Source organism: Schistocerca gregaria, chromosome 3, assembly GCF_023897955.1.
Source record: "Schistocerca gregaria isolate iqSchGreg1 chromosome 3, iqSchGreg1.2, whole genome shotgun sequence".
NCBI lineage: Eukaryota > Metazoa > Arthropoda > Insecta > Orthoptera > Acrididae > Schistocerca > Schistocerca gregaria.
In genome coordinates, this window is record NC_064922.1 from 838,420,655 (window position 1) to 838,438,209 (window position 17,555).

The window sequence follows — 17,555 nt, forward strand, 5'->3', positions numbered from 1 at the left end:
TAGTTGCTCACATACATAGACTGGTTTCATTCAAAAGAATGAATGAACAATTCAACCAATATGTAAAGCTACAATTGAATGAGTCAATTGTTTTCCAACAACCGACTGAATCGGTTGTTTTCATTCAGTTGTCCCCAACAGTAGGTATACATTGGTCTTACGCAAAGCAAGATCATCTTTGATGCTTCCCATTAATGCTTGTGTTTTATTGGACAGGCAAAAGACAGTTTTTACTCAGTATGCCAGATTTTTCCCAGTAGTGCACCAGTGTACAGTATAAAGGCAGGGCTTGCCCCTCCTCCATGACTTCTTACATCTACACACATTGTTCGGTTGTGGTGGTGTGGAGAGCACGCTTGATTTGCGATTCTGGGTACCATTCCTCTTTGTAATAAAGTTGTGAGTGTTACAGTTTTTTGTGCAAACACTCTGTATCTGAAATGGTGTGTGCCCTGTGTGGTAATGTGTTGGACACTATGAAATGGCTGTACACTTGTGGACTGTTCGTTCAACAAATATGCTGAGAGAAACTGAAGAACCACGGAATAATACTTAGGTTTGTAGGGTAGTGTGTGACTGAGTATTGCCAGATGGATGGCCACTTCTGTCATGGACATTCGGAGCATTTGTCTTTAAACTCTTAATGGCACACCACTTTCATTCTGTCTCCCGCCCCCGCCCCTCTGTCTGTCTCTCGCCCCCGCCCCTCTGTCTGTCTCCCGCCCCGCGTATCAGAAGGAGAAGAAGATTCAAGACTTAAAAACTTTGGACTGTCTCTCTTATTCTGAGGCCAGGAAGAAGTATGACCGCCTCCGTCCCGTGACGTTGACAACTTCGTTTGCCTCAGTCGTGTCCACTCCTTCCACAGTATCCTCACCCCTATCCTGTCCCCCCTCCACCTCCTCACCCCATCCGGGGTCTATGCCTGCGCCTCCAAAATCCCTCCCTTTCAAATCCTCCTCCCTTGCGGCCCCTGCCCCCTCAGCCCCAGGGCCACCGTTCCTCCTCCTCCACCTCCGCCGCCTGAGAAGCGATCCTCTTCTCAGGTGTCCCATCAGGGAAACGTTCCGGACCCCAGCTTTCGAGGTACGGCGTTCCAAAACGGACCCCACGCGTGAGGACCTTTTTCGGGTCCAGCCCACCATACCCGTGCCTCATCGGACTTCCAAGAAGAAGTCTTTATCCCCCTCTCCACCCCGGCGCGTTTCATCTGACGCTCCATCCGTGAATCGCTGCTCCCGGCCGTCCTCCGTTTCACCGGGACGCCCTGCTGCCTGGTGCTCAGCTGGCCTGTCGTCGGCGAATGATGTTGCCCCTCCTATGCAACCCAGGAATGCGGCCGCAGCTGGCGACAACTCGATGGAACAGGATCCGCCGGTTGTAGCGTTGTTCCCTCGAAACCTGGCCCTCCGCGGCCGTCGAGGTGACCAGCTCTTCACCCGTTTCGTTCCCCCCTTTTTTCTGACTAGCGATGGCTTTGTTACATTGGAACATAAGAGGTATTCGATCTAATCGGGAGGAATTACAACTGCTCCTCCGCCTGCACTGTCCGCTTGCCCTTGGTCTCCAGGAAACCAAGTTGCGCCCAACTGACCTTATTGCTTTTACCCACTATATCTCGGAGCGGTCTGACCTCACCTCTGTGGACGGTATTCCAGCTCATGGTGGGGTCATGTTGCTCGTTCGGGACGATGTCTATTACCATCCCAACCCATTGACCACCCCACTCCAAGCAATAGCTGTCCGTATTACTCTTTCTGCCTTTACTTTTTCTGTTTGTACTGTCTACACTCCATCGTCATCCGCAGTTAGTCGGGCTGACATGATGCACCTAATTGTTCAGCTTCCTCCGCTGTTTTTATTGTTTGGCGACTTCAATGCCCATCATCCCCTTTGGGGCTCTCCTGCATCCTGTCAGAGAGGCTCCCTCTTGACGGATGTCTTCAACCATCTCAATCTTGTCTGCCTCAATACTGGCGCCTCGACTTTTCTCTCTGACTCTACTCATACCTACTCCCACTTGAACCTCTTGATCTGTTCTACCACTCTTGCCCGTCGGTTCGAGTGGTATGTTATTTCTGACACCTATTCGAGCGACCATTTCCCCTATGTCATTCGTCTCCTGCACCACACCCCATCCCCACGTCCTTCGAACTGGAACATACCGAAAGCTGACTGGGGACTTTACTCCTCCCTGGCGACCTTTCCAGACCACGATTATCTCAGTTGTGCCAGTCAGGTCGAATACCTCATGGCTGTTATCATCAATGCTGCTGCACGTTCCATTCCTCTTACTACCTCTTCTTCATGTCGCGTTTCCGTCCCCTGATGGAATGAGGCTTGTAGAGACGCTATCCGTGCTCGACGACGTGCTTTACGCACCTTTCGCCGCCACCCTACATTGGCGAATTGTATTGGATACAAATGACTCCAAGCGCAATGCTGTAGAGTCATCAAAGACAGCAAAAAAGCTTGTTGGGCCTCTTTCACCAGCTCCTTTAACAGTTTTACTCCCTCTTCTGTCGTCTGGGGTGGCCTGTGCCGGCTGTCGGGCATTAAGGCCCACTCCTCGGTCCCTGGCCTGAATTCAGGTAATGAGGTACTTGTTGATCCTGTGGATGTCTCCAACGCCTTCGACCGCTTTTTCGCGGAGGTTTCAAGCTCCGCCCATTACCACCCTGCCTTCCTTTCCAGGAAAGAGGCAGAAGAGGCTCAGCGACCTTCCTTCCACTCGCTGAATCTGGAAAATTATAATGCCCCCTTTACTATGCGGGAACTCGAATGTGCACTTGCACTGTCCCGGTCCTCTGCTCTGGGGCCAGATGCCATTCACATTCAGATGCTGACACACCTTTCTCCGGCAGGCAAAAGCTTTCTTCTTCATACCTACAATCGCATCTGGATCGAAGGTCAAGTCCTCATGTGTTGGCGTGACGCCGTCGTTGTTCCTATACCCAAACCCGGGAAGGATAGTCATCTTCCTTCTAGTTACCGCCCCATTTCTCTTACAAGCTGTGTCTGTAAGGTGATGGAGCGCATGGTTAACGCTCGGTTTGTTTGGATTCTTGAATCTCGACGGCTACTTACCAATGTTTAATGCGGCTTTCGTCGCCGCCGCTCCGCTGTTGACCACCTTGTGACCTTCTCGACATTCATCATGACTAACATTTTGAGAAAGCGCCTAACGGTAGCTGTGTTCTTCGGTTTGGAGAAGGCTTATGATACCTGTTGGAGAGGAGGTATCCTCCGCACTATGCACAGGTGGGGTCTACGCGGTCGCCTGCCCCTTTTTATTTTATTTTAACAGATCGAAAGTTTAGGGTACGTGTGGGTTCCGTATTGTCCGACGTCTTCCTCCAGGAGAACGGAGTGCCTCGGGGCTCCGTCTTGAGTGTAGCCCTTTTTGCCATAGCGATCAATCCAATTATGGATTGCATTCCACCTAATGTCTCGGGCTCTCTTTTTGTCGATGACTTCGCGATCTACTGCAGTGCCCAGAGAACATGCCTCCTGGAGCACTGCCTTAAGCGTTGTTTTGACAGCCTATACTAGTGGAGTGTGGCTAATGACTTTCGGTTCTCTGAAGAGAAGACGATTTGCATCAACTTTTGGCGATATAAAGCGTTCCTTCCGCCATCCTTACATCTCGGTCCCATTGTTCTCCCATTCGTGGAAACAACTAAGTTTCTAGGGCTCACACTGGACAGGAAAATTTGTTGGTCTCCGCACGTCTCTTATTTGGCTGCCCGTTGTACACGTTCCCTTAATGTCCTCAAAGTTCTTCGTGGTTCACCTTGGGGAGCGGATCACACTGTCCTGCTTTGCTTGTATCGGTCCATAGTCCGATCAAAGCTGGATTATGGGAGCCTCGTTTGCTCAGCCATCCCTCTTACGCTGTCTCAACTCCATCCACCATCGGGGGGGTTACGTCTTGCGACCGGAGCATTCTACACTACTCCCGTCAAGAGTCTTTATGCTGAAGCTGACGAATTACCATTGACCTACCGGCACGGCGTACTGCTTTGTCGGTATGCCTGCCGGCTGTTATCAATGCCCGACCACCCCTCCTATCAGTCCTTCTTCGCCGATTCTCTCGACCGTCAGTATGGGTTGTATGTGTCTGCCCTGCCGCCCCCTGGAGTCCGCTTTTGTCGCCTTCAGAGAGGGTGAGAGCCCGACACCACCTTGGCTCCAGGCTCCAGTTCATATTCATCTCGACCTCGGCTCGCTCCCAAAGGAGGGTACTCCGGCTGCAGTGTATTGCTCATGGTTTGTCGAACTTTGTGCGCGACTTGCCAGTCACACCTTTATTTACACTGATGGCTCCAAAACTGACGATGGTGTCGGCTGTGCCTTTGTCGTCGGGGCCGTCACCTTTAAATACCGGCTCCTCGACAAGTGTTCCAGCTTTACGGCCGAGCGTTTTGTTCTCCATCAGGCCGTTCAGTATGCCCACCGCCGCCGCCATTCACCGTATGTACTCTGCTCTGATTCACTCAGTGCTCTTCAGAGCCTTGGAGCTCCATATCCGGTTCTTGGTGCAACGGATCCAGCAGTCCCTCCATTCTTTTGCTGGCGATGGCTCTCCTGTCACCTTTCCTTAAGTTCCCGGCCATGTAGGAGTGTCTGGGAATGAGGCTGCTGATGCTGCAGCAAAGGCTGCAGTCTTCCTGCCTCGGCCAGCCTCCCATTGTGTCCCGTCATCTGACATTAGTGGGGTTGTTTGTAAGAGGCTTGTGTCATTGTGGTGGGATACTTGGTCATCACTTGAAGGAAACAAGCTCCGGGCTGTAAAACCGTTCCCAACTGCTTGGACAACCTCCTCCCGACCATCTCGGTGAGAAGAGGTCCTTCTCACCAGGTTGCGGATTGTGCATTGCCAGTTTAGCCACCACTACCTGCTCTCCTGTGACACAGCCCCGCAGGACCCTTGTGGTCATGCATTGACAGTGCGCCATGTTTTATTGTCGTGCCCCCGTTTTAGTCAATCTCGTGTTGTCCTGTCTCTGCCACCTACTTTACAGGATATTTTAGCTGATAACACTCGAGCAGCTGCTCGTGTTCTTTGTTTTATTATTTTGACTGGCTTGTCCAAAGACATCTATCTCTTTCACTTATTTTATCTGCATCTTTGTAAGAACTTTCTGGTGTGCCGCCCCCCCCCCCCCCCCATGAGTTTTACTAGATTCTATGTGCTCTTACAATTGTGACTGGGGCGCTAATGACCTCAGTAGTTGAGCGCCCTTAAACCCCAAACAAAAAAAATCCCTCTGCCCCCGTCCCCCTCTCTGCGCCTGTCTCCCACTGCCCCCGCGCCCCCTCTCTGCCCCCGCGCCCCCTCTCTGCCCCCGCGCCCCCTCTCTGCCCCCGCGACCCCTCTCTGCCCCCGCGACCCCCCCCCCCCTACCCAACCTATAAAAGGAAAAGATAAGAGGTGACTAATTCCTGGAATTTTAGCTTTGAGAAGTCAGTTTGTACTGTTTAATTATGATATGGCATATTCCAGCTGTGCTGTTAGAATATTTCATTCATTCACTCTTTAGTGATGAATTTTCTTTTGGATGTCTGTCAACACCTCTAAATTAATTTATCCTTCTTCCAGTAAATTAATCACGTGAAGAAAGAAATTGAGGGCACTCTGAACATTCATAACACACACGTTATTTGAAAGTACACGTAAATGTCTTCTTCTTGACTTATAATTTTTGGTATCAAAGTATGTACCCTTTTTTGTGATAACATTGTGTGTTTGTACCATTTGGGAAATAATTAAAGTTTTAGTATAAATTTGTTTTAAGTTATTAGAATAATGCAATGTTCTGGAGTTTACCTTTAATTATTTTGCAGATTTGTCTGTAGAATGTTCCTTTTCTCATAATGTGCAATTTTATTTTTAGGAGAATAACAAGAGTCCTAATAGAACAAAATTTGTAACGCCGAAATCACCCTCGAGGAAAACAAAGTCTCGAATAGCAAAGGCAAATCTAAACAAAACTAGTTTTAGTGACATGAATGAACGAAATCGCAGTGAAAAGGAGAGGCAAGAAACAATCACATCGTCTGATAATAAATTAATTAGTAATAGTATATATGGATATAATTCTACACAGCAAGTCTTCCAGCTTCAAAAGCAATCTGCAGGCAAGTGCATGGATTTTCCTTTCCGGTTTTTATTATTCTAATGATGGTTTATATAATAAATTTTCATTAATCTGTGTGAAATTGTGATGTGTGCAGAACACTTCGTAGATGGCCATTTAGAAGATTAGTGGACTGAGGAAACCGGCCACTTAATCTCTCTATCTCTCTCTCTCTCTCTCTCTCTCTCTCTCTCTCTCTCTCTCTCTCTCTCTCTCTCTCTCTCCCCCCCCCCCCCTCTCTCTCTCTCTCTCTCTCTCTCTCTCTCTCTCTCTCTCTCTCTCTCTCTGTGTGTGTGTGTGTGTGTGTGTGTGTGTGTGTGTGTGTGTGTGTGTGTGTGTGTGTAAAAGGGTTACCAGCACATTTGAAATTGATGTGTCTTTAAAAGTGATACACACTGAAAGGGCCAAGCTTCAATATTATTTTACACATTTACTTTAGTTCTTTGACAGATTACATGGCAGATGACAAAAAGTATAATTATCCTCCCAAGAAAAAAATGCAAGTTGAGTTACTGAACAGTTTCTTGCTCTTGAGCTTCCAAAATTCATTGCACACTCAGTAAACTTGAATTATTTGTAGCAGAATTACAACAAACTGAGAAAAACAAGTATGCTCACAAAATTACATTAATATAATCATATTGGCCCTACCATTGACTACACTCACTGTTATGGTCACTAATTTTTTCTTTTGAAATAATTCTATAAATTTGCAGCGGAAGGCAGCACCAGTCGAGATGTCCGTATATTGTTCTCAAACGAAGTAGGTGGCTGGTGTGTTGAGAAAATCATGGTCTGATCAATACTCAGACACAGTTGTCTTAACACAAAGCTTTGTCCCGAGCCTGGTCTCCAAAGCTTTGAGCAGCAGCAGCAGCAGCAACAACCTGTTCTTGTACCACATTTCTCAGTATTTCAGTTTGTAGTGATCAATGTCTTGGCTAGTAAACAGCATTATTCAGTATCTGTTTATCTTGCCCAGGTGAAATCATTCTGTATGTAAATGCTTTAAATTTCCTTTTTTTAAAAAAATACTGAACCTCTTTAATAGGAATGTCGCTTGAGCTTGATATCAACAAAATATTTCAGTAACTGATCGATAAAATCATATCACTAATTGGAATGTAGCTACCAGGACATTCACTATTTAAATGCTGCATAGTAAACTGATATCAAATCAGATTTTTCAGTATGTAACTCATGGTGAATCTCTTAACTACAAATACACTATGTTTGTAGATATTGCAGGAAAATAGCATAAATGTTTCATCAGCAAGTTTTCAAACTGAGTAGCTTGAGAGTTTCATGTGAGGGGTTTGTTCAGTGTGTTATGTCAAACTGTATTGATGCCCCGTCAGGATCATGATAAGCAGTGAAAATATAAACTACTTTCAGGTAGTGGTGATACTTAAATTAGTAGGGAGCATTGAATCAATGTGAAAACCTTGTTTTCTAAGTGTTTTTCTGTTGGTTGCAGTGTACTATACTAACAGGGTAGGGCTGAGAATGCAGAAATGTGTAATGTGTAACCACTACTGTAAAATGCAATGGAGATTTGGTTTATTGTAATTTTAGAATACAGAATCCATTAAATGACTGAAATAGATATACAGAAATTTTTGTCAAATGTTAAGACACGTAACTGTAAGGTTATTTGGACAAACTAAAATGTAAATATGTTATAAAGACAAAGGACCACTATGTTGTGATCTTAACTAGCAGGTAGTTTGATCTTATCTTAAATACCTATAATTTTAAATGATTGTGGTAGTGCCTCGTGTCTGCGAAATGTAGTATATTTTGTTATGGGAGGAACATACTAATAAGTACTAGTATTGCCGGTTACTTTCTTGTCCATTTTGCTTTCTTAATTGTTAAAGTTGAATTTCTTTACTTCGATATGTTAGTTCGTAAAAATGGTAACAAGTAAAACAAAATAATTGTAGTATTTCATAGGTAAAACCTGGAGACATGTAACTTGTTCAAACATGGCAAACATCTATTGTTTTACTGTTGGTTTATAAGTTTTAATTTGACATAATTAAGTGCTTTTTAGTCTACTCATAACATCAGAGTCATGTTATACACATTTAGTCTTACCACCCTTTCATGGTGAGTTATTCAAATTTGTATAGCAATTTACAAGTACCTATCCATCTATTAATAATCTCCACTAGCATAAACTAGCAATCCCAAGTATTTTCTTAATGCTTCTGGAAACTCAGTTTCTGTTGTGATTACTTGTAGCCTGCGTGTCTTATTAATGCTGGTCATTCTGAAATTTGATGAGGAATTGTATCACCGACTACTTACTTCCACTGGAAGATTTGGAGGTTTTAAGTTATACTTAACGGCTTTGTAAATTGTGTGAACAGTCCTAGATTCCTGTTAAATGCAGTCGTATAGACTCAGATTGCAGCGATCAGCATGTCAAACTGCCATGCGGAGGACTATTGTTCAGTTCCTGGTATTGCTAGGGATTTTTCTTTGTTGGAAAGACTGGCTCCTTTCTGCTTAGTGATACAGATTGAGAAAGTACTTAAATTAGAAGTAGCAGCTTCAATGCCCAGAAGGTAACAGTGGCGAGGAGGGGGGATAATGGCCTCGTGCTTTTCCGGGCCACTTCCAGATGCTGTCATGTGACAGAATGGCACAGTGGCAGTCCTGCGGGCACAATTGCAGAGATTTTATTTTAACTATAGATATAACTGGGGGTAGCGCAAGTTGCAGAGGCGTAATATTATATATGCTTTCATATTCTACTTAAAATGTTTTTTTAATGTAAGTGTACAATTTATGTATGTCTAGTTGTGAAACTTCCATTAAATTGAAGATGAGTTTCAGACTAAGTTTTTGAATGTTCTTTAGTAAGCTAATTCTCCAGTATGTAGATATCCTTTATGTTGCACACTGGAAAGCGCTGTTTTCATCACAGGGTTTCCCTAGGAAACCTTTTTGCAGAAAAAGGGGGGGGGGGGTAGAGGAGGAGGAGGAGGAGGAGGAGGAGGGGGGGGTCATGATGTTTAGTAGTGCCAAATGATTATGACATATTACAGAGACAGTGTGCTCAATAGGTCTATAGTGATACTATCATCAATGATGTGGAACATACCACAGAAGTAAAAGTATTTATTACATATTAAGAAAAGAGCTGATGCGATGATGCTGTAGGCGCCCTGGTGGTCCCGGTCGCCTACGGTGGACTGGATGGGTGAGCGGTGACCTCTCCAGTTGTCAGAATGATAGGAAATGGCTGTAGAAGCGTCAGAAATGCCAAAGAAACATTATTCGTTCATAACAACTTTATTCCTGCCGAGTACAGTGTAGCTTGGTGATATGAACGACCTTCCCCGAGTCCTCGCTGAGTCGTAGCGATGACACCAGATCCGGGCAGCACAGTCTTGCTAGCGCAGCGCAGCGCTGCATGCTGTGACGTAGCGGAGGAATGTCCTTACTTCGGCAGTGCGTGGCTGGCGGCGCCCGGCTGGGCGTCCGGCTCGGCTGTAGACAGCAGGTAGCTCTGGGTTGGAGTCCTAGCACTGTCAGCATGAGAAGCGTTCATGTAGTACGGAGTGTACTCTGTCCCACCCCGTCTTCTTCCCTGCTCCTCCTGGTGGCTCGTACGCGGTGGATGGGCAGAACGAGCTGCAGTCCCCCAGTGTCGTTGGCTCACACGGTTGTGACGGCGGATGCACAGGGCCTAGGCCCCGCACGATCTAGACGACGGCTCATTGATGTGGTCACCATTGGCGGCGAGCGAGTCTGCCGCGATGTCTGCTAATCCTGGGTTGATGATTGACAGTGGCAGCAGGGAGGACCAGAGCTGGTACTGTCCCCTCACGTCTGCTGCTAGATGGGCCGTCCTTACTGCAACATTTCCTTAATAAAGATTAACATGTCGATCACCGAGCTGAGTGCTACGCAGCGACCCAGTACACATCTAACTGAAAGTCTAACTGCAAGTGCGAGTGCCTTGTTGCTATCCAAGCTGGCGTATATAAAGGAAGCACAACCGACGTCCTGACGTCATGCTCGTTTGTAATGACCGCATTTGTTCCACTTATAATGCTGATTCATCTGTCGTACTTGCCCCGTAGGTGTTCTTGCGAGAGAGTTACGTGTTGTTGCAGCAGACTTGCGCAAAGTTGTGAGATGCAATACAGCTGACGCTATACCTCTGTCTTGCACTCTACTAAAGTCTTCGTCTAACGCAAACCCGCGTGTTAAGCAGTGCTCTCGCCTGTTGTGCATAACCAGGCCACTATCCCTGCGTGACGACACATTCTATACATGTGAAGTCCTCTTAGGTCTTGCCTAACCTACTGTCTCTGGCTCTTGTCCTAGGCAACGAAACTTTGACAATATTCCACGTTTCCAACTTTTTACTATTCTGCGACACTACAATGGTAATGCTCCTTTCGTAAGTTAAAGTGAGTAATTTATACATATTTTCACTAATAAAGTAATGTAAAATGTATCAAATAAGTAAATTGTTCTTATTTTTGTGCCTTTAAAGTTCAGATTAGCTTGGTTGCAAGTCCAACTCGAAATTGGGTCTTCTCCAGACCATGTGTCTTTGAATTGTACAATTCATTGTTGTTAAGATCAAAACATTCATAAAAAGTCTTTAGTTGTTTAACCAGAAATTATTACATTACAGTGCTTTGTTGCCAAGAGCGTATTGTCTTCAGACAGTGTTAAGAGTCTATTAAAGTATCTTGAGCTGCTGGCTGCTACTATAATTTACTCCGTGATAGTGCTGAAAATCTGTGCCCCCCCCCCCCCCCCCTCTCTCTCTCTCTCTCTCTCTCTCTCTCTCTCTCTCTCTCTCTCTCTCTCTCTCTCTATGCTATGAGCTTTCAGTTACCTGGTTCAGTTGATATCTGCCATAGTTTCTCATTGGGCATAGTCAATACTTGAAGACAATATCACAGTGAAGTGAGTTGATGGTAAAAATAAATTATTTTTAGACATTTGAGGTGAAAAATATGGGTGATTTTTTACTCTTATAGTGCGATTTTAGTGCTTTTCACAAAACACCAGAAAACCCTGTTCTTTGTTATTGATTTAGAAAATAAGGATATTCCTTACATTAATAATATGTATTGTGACAATGAGTGTTGCGTTAAATAATGAAGAGATAGAAGTGGCACATACACAAAGCAAAAGTTGTACAAAAGTAAGACATTACACGATAAATTATTTCCTGTACCTTTGTTTTATTTACACATGACAAACTGTTTTGTGTGTCATGTATGTAATAGTAGATAAGGATTGTTTTGTTATGACTGCGTCATATATTTTAATGTTCTGCTACGTTTAATAATTATTGTTGTGTGTTTATTTTGAGCTCTACAATAACTTTTGAATGTCTTCACAGGTATTCTGAAACATGTGGATATATAGTTTCAAATACAAAAGAACTACTTTCCTCTGAAATACACTATTCAGTGCATGGTAGAGAGCACTTTTCAATTTATACTGCCAATCAGTTATTGTTAGTCGTAGATGGCATGTGGAAGAAGAAAAGTACAGGATGGTTTGAAAATACTTTAAAAATTTATCAAAATATGTAACAATTTATTTAGATCAGCAGCCTCAAGACAAGACACCAAAGACTTGCCAGTCAGCAACTTCTCTGATATCCAGTTTTATGTTCCATGTGTGGTAGCTATTGACTAACCTATATGAGCAGCTAATTTGATTAGGATATCCTTTTGACATTTCAAGAAAAGTGGTGCTTTAGTTCACCTTCACCAGTTAGACATTCGTATTAGAGATGGGCAAATTCATTCATCTTTGGGAACTAGTTCACTGGTGATCGTTCCTTTTTGGTAACGGTTCATTTTTACTCATTCACCATTCCTTTTTTTGTATGTAATTGTGCATGCTACATAGATTTTAGATGAAAAAATCAAGTATGCATAAGTATTACTTCAGCATGATAAATTCATTGATTGCCTTACATAGACACATTGTTTATTTCAGTTTTCTTTGCTCAATTTATTCTTAGAAAGTATGACATTAGTTGGCTGACGTGATGAGCCAGTGACCACAAGCCAAGTTTTGTGTAGCCAGAGCAGGCGGATTGGAAGTACAGATTATGGAATTTGTTTATGACCTGCCATGGACCACCACATCTGTCATTCACTCTGTATCAAGTACAGTGTCTTCATTATTCCTCCAGAGAATAATATATAATTGTATCTGCTGTACTAGCACAAAATAATTTAAAGCAAACTGTCATCTGGCAGTCCAACATTAATAGTTTTCTTTTACAATGCGTCATTGTGTAAATTAACCGCACATCAAAGTACCATACTGTCTGTGTGCAAAATGAAGATTAATTTGGAAAAATTAGGATTTCCTACACAGGAGCAGTGTAATTGCATACTAAATTTAGGAGCTTCGTATCGGCAGTGGGGGCATCTACATTAATGTGATCTGAGAGCACCTAAACTTCATAAGTGAAAAGAAAATATTTTCTTTTTTCTCCAAAATCTCCCCAACATAATACACATCATAGCTTTGAAGGTATTTATATTTGCAAAAAAATAACCAGTTTTTGGTCAGTCATCGGTTGACAGGGGTGCCAAGATTCATGCATGGAGTAAATCATCAAACAATGGAAATCTAGGATGCAATAATGACAATTTTATGGAAAGGATAGAGTTGTAATCACCATATAGCAGAGATGTTGAGTTGCAGATAGACAAAACAAAAAGACTGTCAAACAAATAAGCTTTCAGCTAAAACGGCTTGTATTCAAATTACACACACACACACACACACACACACACACACACACACACACACACACACACAGTGTGGCTGCCGAGGCAGGCTTGAATAACAGTGCATGATGGGAGAAGCAGTCTTAGTGGTGGGTCTAAGGAGTAGGCTGGGGTGAGAAGAGGGAGGAATAGAAGGGTAGGGATGGGGGACAGAACAGTCCCGGTTGTGGGAGCATACAGTGACGAGGCGGAGAGAGGGTACGGCAGTTAGGTGCAGTCGGGAGGTTAGACAGAGGGCTGAGGGGAGAGGTGGTGGTGGACCAGCGGAGGAAGAGAGAAGGAAAAAGTCAATGGGTATGTTAGTGGAATAGAGGGCTGTGTAGTGCTGGAATGGGAACAGAGAGGAGATAGACAGGTGAACGACAGTGACTGATGAAGGTTGAGGCCAGGAGGGTTGTGGGAACCTGGGATATATTGCAGGGCAAGTTCCCACCTGCGCAGTTCAGAAAAGCTGGTGTTGGTAGGAAGGATCCAGGTGGCACATGGCGTGGAGCAGTCATTAAAATGAAGAGTGTTGTGTCGGGCTGCATGCTCAGCAACTGGGGAGTCCAGCTGTTTCCTGGCCACAGTTTATTGGTGGCCATTCCTTGCGGACAGACACAGCTTGTTGGTTGTCAAGCCCACATAGAATGCAGCACAGTGGTTATAGTTTTGGTTGTAGATTATATGACTAGTGTTGCAGGTAGCCCTGCCTTCGATGGGGTAGGTGAGGTTTGTGACCAGAATCGAATAAGTGGTGGTGGGAGGATATTCTAATGCTTTCTTGGACAACAAGAGACAGTGCGGTGTTGGGTTGCATGATTCATATGTCTCTTCCAGTTGACTTGTGTGTTGTGCATGAGCCGATCCTCTTCTTTGGGTCATCAGCTATGTCGCTCTCACCATTTAATTCTTCTCCGAAGACAGTATTTGGTTAAAGGGAGTATTATTAACCAACACTCTATTCTTGAAATAAATTATGCACTCGTAGACTCTTGTTAATTCAACAACAATATATTTTCAACTCTCATCCCAAAGTAACAATTATTCTGTACAAACTCCAGCAAGCCAACTGGTTCCAAGATAAATGTCAGAATGAACTAAACACTCATACAATTACATACATTCTGCCTTATGCAGAGACAAGACATAAAGTAAAAGTCTCCATATAACACACGCTTCATCTGTCTCTGTAACAATCCTTATGACACCACACATCGTGGAACATTATCGAGATACTATTTGACTTTTCTGAAATAACTTCTAGGGCACTGCACGTAACCACTTGTTGGGGCCGCTCGTCTGATACAGCTCCTGGCTCCTCGTGACAGCTGTCCTTCCTGCACACCCAGACATGTGTGACACAGTAAAAAGGCTCTCTCACCCTTGTCATTGAAGTATTGGGTGTTCGAGACAGTGAAGAGCCAAGTGTTTCTAGAATTTACCCCGAAATTCTTGAAGCACTATATATCCCTCCTCTTAGCTCGAACACGCGATATTTTATACATATTAATTATGTACAATTACACAAGATAATAATTCCTTATCTTTTAATAGTACTATGCATATTTTACCACAATTACAAACTGTGAACCTTTCAATCTGTGTTGTAGTTATCTCTATTTTCTGTTCCCCTTCCAGTTGCAAATTCCAGGTGCACATAACTCATGAATATTCTGCTGCTTTGTTCCTACTTCCCATACTACCTTTTCTAATTATGTACTTAATCATTACTTATGGTAATCTGGAGGAACTCTGGGTAGAATAAAAGTGTTCCCTTCTTGGACTTCGTAAATCTGAACTTAGTGAGTCTATTTATGCATAGAATTCAAACTTACCAGACTCATCCCTTCAAACGTGAGAGTTCTGTCACGATGCTGCACTTTTTCGCTTTAGGAACAGTACCTATATCTTACACGGGTTGATCCTAGGAGCACCCTTTGTCCTTCCGTTTTCGTAGGTATGCTCCTTTTAACTTCCTGATCTATGGTACAGGTCGATCCCCCTCTTGGTGCTCCTGTCCGCACAGCATAGGTCAGCCTCTCTTGGGTCTGCCTATCTGCCCTTTGCATCCAGTAAATGCTGGGTGCACCCTCCTCCACCTTCTTGAGTAGTCCTCCTGGTTTATTGTCCTACCATACATCTTTATGTGTACTATTCTTAAATACTCTGGTAAAATTACAAACAAATCTCCTTTACACTCATATTCCACTTTCTAATACTTTATCTTGTACTCTAGAGACCTCTTTCACTTCTCACTTTTACTATATAAACAGATGCTATGTCTGCCTGTATTTTCTAACTTTTCTCCAAGGAGTAGCATGGCACATGTAGATATATGTTAGAGCAACAAAAATAACGATGCAGAACAATCGCATATCAACACTGTAATATGTGCATCAATTGAGATGTACATGTATCTACATTCCCCTTCTTCCTGTGGCGGTTCTGGCATCACTTCAGGTTCCTAATTCCTAATCCTTCTGGTTTTTCTTAAGTATATCATTGTGTGTGTGTGTGTGTGTGTGTGTGTGTGTGTGTGTGTGTGTGTGTGTGTGTGTTCTTGTATCCTTATTTTTCGGCCTACTTGTTTGAAATAAGTTGAAAGTTATAGGAAACCACGGAGAATGAGAAGGACTTCAGCAATAGAAGTGTGTGCATATGGAAGGAGGGAACGATAGACTGGTACTCAGATGAGAAGTAAAAAAGGAACAAATAGAAATGGTTGCTAAAATCAAAGACGTGAAAGAAGATTAGCCCCAAAGACAGGAAACCCTTCCCACCCCTCCCTTCCCCAGGATCGCTACTTCACCGGTACTTGTGTGAGAAGCCGGAGGAGGAGGTATGATGTTAAACGTCTCCTCCAGAATGGACATTCTCGCCTTCACCTTTGAAGTCCCCGAAGAAAAGTCTTAGCAACTCCTATGGAACGGCAAATCGTGAAGAATCAGTTACATTTGTCTGCGAGGGTTGTCTGAAAGGTGTGTGTGTGTGTGTGTGTGTGTGTGTGTGTGTGTGTGTTTTAGTGTTAGTTATGTTTGTACCTACACTACCCGCCCTTTCCAAAATGATACAAACCCTCCCATTTATCTTGCATCTCACAAAAGGTATAAAATTATTCTATAAAAATAGCAAAATTACACACAGCAATGACATATGGGCCGGTGTGTTGTCTTGATCTAGAACCCATGACTTGTTCTTCCATATTTTGGATCTCTTTTCCATACTCATGGTGGTAATGTTGATTAATAGTTTGACATTCAGGAACCCAGTGAAGATCACAACTCTGTGAATACCAGAAAGAACAGTCATCATTGCTTTGAATCTTGATTTGCTCACTCGTGCTTTTTTTCACTCTGTGATGTTGGGCCCTTTCAGTGCATGTAGTTGATGGATCGTAAGTGAGAAACTACGATTTGTCATTTTATCACTATATCCAAGAAATTAGGATCATTTTCAGTGGCATCAAAGCATCAGTACAAACATTTTCACATGTTGCTTTTTGATCGATCGTGGGAATTTTTGGCACCAGTTTCTTATACAATTTTTTCGTGTTATGTTGGTTAGGTAAAATTTGCCTTATAGTCATATTGAATGAGATTATGTACTTTTCGATATTTTATCTGTTTTTGTTGTCTAAGGACATTCAGTGCGTTAGCCATTTTCAGTGTCTTCTTGGCCATCTTGGAAATGTTTGAACCACTCAAAATTCATGTACATGATTTGCAGTCTTTGCCATGCAAAAGGTAGGTTTTAGAAACAGATTTTACAAGTTTTGTTTGAAACTGGACAACAATTTGTTGCTTCTACAAAAATGAAGGCCACAGCCACACAGATTTGTCTACAAACACCACAGCTTCACAGCTGTTTGGTGTTCATCCATGTTCATGTGTACTTACTCTGTAACATCATCAGTTCCCCATATTTTATAGCCACACAGTTTGTTCTGTGATGAAATTGAATACAAGATGTAAATCAAAGCAAAACCTTGAGCCGCCTCTGAAGCCAAAGCACCATATTCAGATTTCAGAATTCTTTCAGAACTGTGTCAGATGTTTAACTCTAGAAAAACTGAAAAATCTGTTATATTTCCTGTCTACTGTTCTGTCACCTTAGTTATCTGAATCAAAAATGAAAACCATCACTAAGTAGAACCAACAGATGAAAATATGTAGGGATTCAAGGAGGGGTCAACCAAATCCCAAAAATTATGACTAATGTGACTGAACAATTCTGTAAACCAAAAGTATATTTTAAACAGATTTGATTTGAGTGACAAGCTCCTGAGGACAGATACCCCACCTTGGCATGAAAATGAAGATGGCATCAGTGCTCTTCGCCTAGTTGCTAAACTGAAGGTTGCAAAATATCTGGCTCGGGCAGGAACAGGAAATGAGGCACCGAAACTGCATATATATTTCAAGTCGTGTATGAGACATCCTTAAAGGTACCAGGGCATAAAACAACATTTAAGTGAAGAATAAGTATGCGTAAAATAAAATTCGATTCTCTCGCCATATTTGCCTCACATGGTTAGTAAATAGTTAGGTTATAGGTTGTATGTATTAATAAAGTTAAAGCAGCAGTACGTATTAATAATTAAATTCTAAGTAAAAAAGTATTTCCCTTGAAAGTTACTTCT

At 43.2% G+C, this 17,555-nt stretch overlaps 1 protein-coding gene across 1 annotated transcript in view; it reads left to right on the forward strand.

The window, feature by feature from the left end:
* The window catches only part of LOC126354692 (cell division cycle protein 27 homolog), a 214,188-nt gene that overhangs the window by 91,326 nt on the left and 105,307 nt on the right, over positions 1–17,555 (forward strand). The window contains exon 8 of the mRNA XM_050004500.1: positions 5,898–6,141. Within this exon, the coding sequence (XP_049860457.1) occupies positions 5,898–6,141 (244 nt within the window). The remainder of the gene's footprint in view (positions 1–5,897; positions 6,142–17,555) is intronic.